The 7,037-nt window shown below is 39.7% G+C and overlaps 1 protein-coding gene across 6 annotated transcripts in view; it reads right to left on the bottom strand.

The window, feature by feature from the left end:
- Positions 1–566: 566 nt before the first annotated feature.
- The window catches only part of PTPRC (protein tyrosine phosphatase receptor type C), a 103,729-nt gene continuing 97,258 nt past the window's right edge, over positions 567–7,037 (bottom strand). For all 6 annotated transcript variants that reach the window (XM_045536322.1, XM_045536321.1, XM_045536323.1 and 3 more), the window contains 5 exons: positions 6,692–6,826; positions 4,931–5,053; positions 4,530–4,708; positions 2,879–3,014; positions 567–1,652 (listed from right to left, as the gene is read on the bottom strand). In XM_045536322.1, coding sequence (XP_045392278.1) covers positions 1,377–1,652; positions 2,879–3,014; positions 4,530–4,708; positions 4,931–5,053; positions 6,692–6,826 — 849 coding nt within the window. In that variant the 3' untranslated portion in view covers positions 567–1,376. The remainder of the gene's footprint in view (positions 1,653–2,878; positions 3,015–4,529; positions 4,709–4,930; positions 5,054–6,691; positions 6,827–7,037) is intronic.

Here is a 7,037-nt window from a genome sequence, read left to right as displayed (position 1 = left end):
TTCTATATATTTTTTTAGTTGTCCAGCTAGTTTCTTTCTACTTTTTTTAGTAGAGACGGGGTCTCGTTCTTGCTCAGGCTGGTCTCAAACTCCTGAGCTGAAACGATCCACCCGCCTCAGCCTCCCAGAGTGCTAGGATTACAGGCATGATCTACTGCACCCGGCCGAGTTTTTTTCTAGGTCCTAAACAGTATTAGACTGTGGGCCTTTTAAAATAACTGGGACCTGTAAAAGTGTGTTATTAATTGCATTAAACCTATATTTTAATAGGTGCATATATATTTCATATATGAACATGTCACACAATATATTATAAACAAGAAAAGATAATTGAATTTCATTGTGATTATTGATATCAATTTCCAGGAAAAGCCATCTAAGCAATCAAGAAATTCAATGCTCTGTAATGAAAGTTAACGATGGACTTTAACCTGGAAAGTGTGCATATTTCTTATATCAATGTTGACGTCCATAAAAATAGCTATATTGGTTTCATGTGTAAATATTTAACACAAATACATCTGTATGTGTCTACTTTTATAGAGTGGATTTTAATATATATTGCCTTTGTTTATTTTAAATATATTTATTTAAGTTCAATTGTAACAAACATAATTTTTGGTCAAAAATATCAAGCAATGAATTTCAAAGAATAATCCATATTGCAAAATACAGAGAATAATCCATATTGCAAAGTAGTAAACTGCATATGAAGACTACAAGAAGTTTCACATGAAATTTTTAAATTAGATTAAATATGTTTAAAAAGATAATTGGGCTAAATGCTGATATCTGGAGTGTAAGATTTCCAAATGTTAATTTAGTTAAATTTCTTGTAGTAGGCATGCACAAATGCACGCCACTTTTACATGCTGTCTCTAGAAGTAAAATAGTAAACTACAACATATATATGAATAGAACAAGGAGGCCATCTTGAGGCCATTCTAGAAATGTACATGTGGCTATTCTTACAAAGAGCTCAAACACAATTTGATTTAAAAAATAGAGGCTCATAGCTAAATTAACACTTCCAATATAAAATGTGTTTTTTTCTTTAGAAAAACAAAAAGGCAAAGTTTATGAAGAGGATTTAAATTCACTTGAAAGTAGTCTCTCTCGCTCTCTCTCACACACATGCACACACACACACACGTACAAAGTTGTTTTTGCTGAATGATAGATAAAATTTTAAAATTAGCATAGGACTGTACAAAACATTTCAGCAGAACTATCTTAAATATTTTTCCACAGTAATAAAACAGAAACTTCCTACAAACTTCATTAATCCACTGTATATGTATTTCCCTCTCCTACTTCTAGAGAAATAGAAACAACAGAAAATGTAAGGTTTTGAGACGCCCCATTTATGTCTCTCCCTATGTACTTTGAGCTAAGGCTGGACTGGCAGGACCATTGGCGGAATGTTCCGGCCCCTCAGTGCCGCTGGTGGGTTCAGAGCCTTCAGCCTCCTTGTGTCCTTCGTGGACCTTCTCCGGGGCACCGAGTGGACTCACACAATTGGCATCCTGCTTTACTTTGTCCACCTCATTATCAAATTCAATTTTATCTTCTTGGCTGTTGTTTTTCTTTACTTGTCCATTCTGGGCAGGGTAGGTGCTGGCGATGACATCGTATAGGAACTGGTACTGCTCCTAGTAAAGGAAAGAAGCAAGAAATTACAGGGATAAATAAACTTGATGGACTTATTTTTTTTGCCAGGTAAAAGTTAACAAGAATTAATAATTTATTTGTGGAAGTCCTGGAGGGCAGGGAAGCGCTCCGGTGGCTTCGTTCCCTTCCAGTTCCCAAGGACTGACAGTAGGTACGTCTCGAACTTGACTTTCAAACTTCCGAACACCCCAAACTGCTGTCATTCCCCTGACAGGCCGTCCCCACGCCTTTGCCCGCGATGCCACTCTCTGTGCGTGTCCCCCGGGCTGACGCCTGCATGTCATTTGATAATCAGGGCAGGAGCCAGCAGCTTTAAGCAGCCCACCCGGATCCCCGCAGGTTAAATTCAATGCCCTCGTTCATGTTCTTCTTATAATTTCTAGGTTACGGGATAGACTGATTACAAAAATGTAACACTTATTATCCTCCCTGCACCCACGCTTCTTTGCAAGGTGACCTTGCAGGTCCCTTCAGCATGAAGGGGAGTCTATTTCTCTGCTTCTCGAATCTGGACTGGCCTTGGCCCTTGTTAGGCTACTAACACGCAGCGGAAGGCGGGTTGTGTCCTTCTCGCTGGGCTCGGGCACGTCCCGCACAGCCTGTTCTCTCTCTTGAAACCGCCACTCTAACGTGAAAAAGGCAAGGCTCGTCCCTTGGATGGGAGGAGACCCCTCGCCCCCGGGGCCACAGCTGCGGGGCAGGGCACAGCCAGATCACTGGTAGCCGAGGTAGTTTCAGACAGTCAGAGCCCGGCAGAGGGTCAGTGAGTGGCAGACACGGGAGCCGGCCTGGTCCCCACTGGGAGCCCGATGAGATCACAGAGCAGTTCACGGGTCACCAGACTGTTGAACTGTAGTTCATGTATTTGTTTGGGCCACTAGATTTGGGGCTGGCTTGTCACACAACTGACTGATACAGCATTAATGGAAGAGAAATGAAGAAATTCATGAGCATTTAAGGAAATGACGCTTCATGAACTGTCACCACAGACTGCTGGCAAACTCCAGATGAGGTCTCTCATTTATATTGGTAAGAATTCAGTGTGAATTATCATGTAAAAATAGAAGAGAGGAAAGAATAGAAAAGAAAATGGAAGGGAAGGAAAGGAAGGGAAAGGGGAAAAGATCAAAGGAGAGGAGAGGAGAAGGAAGAACGCAGTCAAATGACAGTGCAGGGCAGGTGAGCAGCCGCGGGGACGGGGACCTACAAAGGTGGAGACCATCCCCGGCCGGGCTTTGCGTAGAGATTTCACCACTTGGAAAACATCCACCACCTCCTCTGTCTCTGCGCTTTCCAGGAGATTCAGCAAAGCACAGACTATTCCTGTTTGCTGGGATCCATCTCTATAAAAGGAAGAAAAGATACAAAAAGAAAATAATTCTGTTTTTTACTAAATATGGTGATATTGCAATAAAAACAGAAAGGGAATATATTTTTACTTCATGTTTATTACAATTATTTTATTCCAGTCTTTCTTAGGAGCCAAATTATTTATGCTAAATGCATTTTTTAGGCAATTTTTTTCAGTTTTAGGCTACAATAATCCTGTGGTTTAAAAAGTATCTGTCATAGGCTTTAAAAATATGCTTCTATTTAGTATTTTATAGATTTTGAAGCATTTTTATTTATAGCTGAAGTTGTTAGAACCAGTATCATAACGCCAATTTGATAGGTGAGGAAACCAAGATTTAGGGAAGAGAGAGGTGGAGCTAAAAACTGATGGACCCAGAAATATTAGACCTTATATTTTGTAAATTCCTAGACCACATGTGTCTTCTCCTTCATTTTTCTGCCTTTTACCACCTGGTAGAATTATTCATTGAAAAGAGGCCAAATAAATAATTTACTGAACTATGAGAGCCATGAAACATCGTAACAAATATTCAAGTTAAACAACATGTTATCAGCAGGACGTGTTATTGTGTGTAACAAGGGACGTATTGTAGGCAGTCAACCCTATCCTAAGGAACACATACAGTTTTAAAGCTTAAACTTCCCTTTTTCAGCTTTCTTTCCACATAAATTTGACCTTTGAAATTTTAAATCAATGCTGCAAAGTCGTATATCTCTAAGGGCTTAATTCTAGTATATGCAATTTTAATACTAATAATGAGGAATTTTCAAAAATTCTAAAAACATTTCACTAGATTTAAATTTCTCATTTTATTTTATTGTTTTTCATTTCTCATTTACTTCAATATACTTTTTCATGTGAACTTTTCACATTGTGCATCCTTCTTTCAATATCACTCACTTAGGGTGTATCTGTAGACATGCAGTTTAAGGGTCTGCCTAACAGAAACTAATAAAATCAAGGATTACTTATATTATTACATCTTTGCCTTCTGTATCCGTTTAGAGGATCAAATGTCGGGTTTCAAACTGAAGTTTGCCAAGCACTGAGATTTCACCTAATATTTAACTTAAGATATGTTTACTGAAGGCAAAACATTCAGTCCTCTTAATCCTGTGACACCCAACAGACTGGATCAACACATGCAAGTTTGTATTTAATGTGATATCCGTCTACCCGTCCACTCGCACAAGCTCCCACTCACTAATCCATTCAGGACAAAGGACCCTCCTTGTTCTCTGTCAGGTACGAAGGAGTCGAACATGACATGACACCAGGTGTTAAGGAACATGGGCTAAAATTAACACACTAGAATAATTTCTATTATGTTTCTGTGACAGTCGTGCTGTGGAAACAGAACTGACAGAGTGACTGACCCCACATAAGGTTACACTGCGGCTGTGAGTTTTATATAACAGAATAAATATAATTTAAGAGAAAATGTGATCCAAGAAGTTGAGCCTTGTGATGACTTTTAGAGCATATCCTGACAAATCCCACGCACCTGCAGTGAACAAGGAGAGGCGCGCTCTTGTGATACTTATGCCCTTCAGGGGAATTCTTCTTGGGAAGTTTTTGTTTGAGGGTCTGGATCATAGAGATTAATTCTTTGGGTTCCGCAGGAAGCTGTTCCACGTTCCAGTTGGTATACTGGTACTGGTGCACAGTGCGAGAGTCTTTTCTCTAAAGGCAGAAGGGAAGGGGGTATCAGCTCTAGTGAAGTTCAGCCTGTTTTATAATTCGAGAGTCACATTTTCTTCGCTATTACTTTCATTTAAATAACTTAAAAGTTTTACCGCCGAACATTATGTAGATGGTAGCTTTGCTTACGTAGAGAAATTTATATTAGCTCTGCTACCAGATCGATTACATCAACAGTACACACTCCTGAAGTTGTTTTTATACCTTGGAATGTCTCAGTTCAAAGACACGGAGGGTATACGCGGAAGATCTGTTTGTGTCTTTAAGGTCAACTTCTATATCTCCATACGTCTGCTTTTCTTCTCCCCAGTACTGAGCACAGATCTCCTAGATAAGAAAGAAGATGGTTCAACAACTTCTGCACGAATGTTCTGTTTGCTATTTATAGTATTCAGACAATCTCTCTCTCTCTCTCTCTCAAACACACATATTTCCTTCTTTTCTAGTTAATGCAAATTATTGTGTTCTAAAATTGAGATATGCCCATAAAATCCAAAATCTGTTTTAGGTATACTGAAGACTCATTTAACAAATATGTGGAATTTCCTTGTGCAAACCAAAGGGAAACTGAGGTGGCCAAGTGGCTGGGACACATGGGGACAGCTCTGTCTTCCCTGGTGCAGGTCTTTGAGATTTATTCCTCCTTTCCATACCCTTATCGTCACCTCTGCAAGATCTATGGCTGACATGACCTGATGTCGTCACAGCCCCTCCAGTAATAACCCAGGTCCCACTGTCTCTCCCCTGCTCCCTGAGGAAGGAGGCTGCATCTTTTGGAGTTTTGACTCTGTCTACTGTTGACCAACCATGAGCAGCTCTACGTGTGTTAACTGAGTATCTAAGTGAGGGGCCAGTTTGAAGAGTACGTGAATCACAAAAGTGTTTCTTCTCTCTGTTGTCCACCAACTACAATCCCACAATTGCTGGCAACAATGGGCATTCCTGCCTGCACTTCCATTCTATGTCCTGGCTTTCACGATTTATGTGAAGGAAAAGATGACTGGAATTTATATATATGTTCCAAATTCTGAACATATATTCCTTTTTTAAAGAAGAGAAAAACACATAAAAATAAAAAACAACTTTCTATGTACAGAGGAAGTGGATCAGGGGAGAAAGAGAGAGGGAGAGAGAGAGAGAGGTATAGTGAATCATAAATCTATTGCATGCTCATGAGGTTATTCACTGAATAAGCTTTAACATACGTCAGATAATACAGCAGGTGCTAAAAGCAAGAAAGATCTACCCACTAGGGAAATTTTAATAATAACTCAAGGTATTAAGGAAAGAATCAAATAAGTGTTACAGTCCTTAAGCAAAAGATCAAAGTATATCTTAGGTTTTCCTCCAACTGTAGAATTTTATGATAATAAATATTACATTGGAATAAAGAAGGAAGGATACACATAAATTTTTCAGGAATTGTGTCTTGTTAAAAGAATAGGGTCAAAATGGAAAGAGGGCACATTTCGTTATATGGAATAGCAACAAAATTATGATTCAGTGACAAGAATGTAAATGATATATTAAGTAAGTCTCACTCAGAAAACCCGCTTGTCTAGAACGGAGAGTATGGAAAACATAAAAATGGGAGGAAGATGAAAAGGTACATGAGGGGCTGACTGCTGAGGGTCTTAACTATCACACAAGTTTGTTTTTACTCTTGAGGAAGACAGAGTGACAGTGTAGCTGTTGTTTGTCTGCTGTGACATGGACGTTGCTGTGACCCAGACGGTCTGTGAGCGGCAGGCAAGACCGGAGAGGGACGGACGCCAGAGACAGTGAGATCCCAGACGCGGCTGGGGGACGCCAGCGCCCGAATGACAGGGCTGAGACCCAACAAATGGCACTGGGTGACGAGGGGTCAGAAAGACGTGGCACAGCCATGAAGCAAGTGATCTAAGAACAGAGAGTGATATTTTATGACATAAAGACTTTTCAAAAAAGAGTCTCAAAAGCACAAACCTGGTCTCCCTGCATCAGCTCTGTCAGCATAACAACCACTTTGACTTTTCTCTGGAAGATCATCTGCCAAAAATCCCCGACGGTTTCCTTCAGGGGTCCCTGAGCAGCAATCATCACCTCAGGCTTCCAGTAACTCTGAAAAAAAGAAAAAAAAAAAAAAAAAAGGGTGGCCCTTTGTTACTGCTGTTAACTGAAGACACCACTGTGGATTCTTAAATAACCACGTGGAAATACAGTCACTTAGTTTGATATCAATGTTGTTACATAAAAGTACTAAGATTCTTAGGTCTGAGAAACAATGTAACATCTATATGTAAAATACTTATTCAGATAATGATAATTCTTA

This window comes from Lemur catta, chromosome 23 (genome assembly GCF_020740605.2).
Source record: "Lemur catta isolate mLemCat1 chromosome 23, mLemCat1.pri, whole genome shotgun sequence".
NCBI lineage: Eukaryota > Metazoa > Chordata > Mammalia > Primates > Lemuridae > Lemur > Lemur catta.
This window is presented reverse-complemented; position numbering and strand designations above follow the sequence as displayed.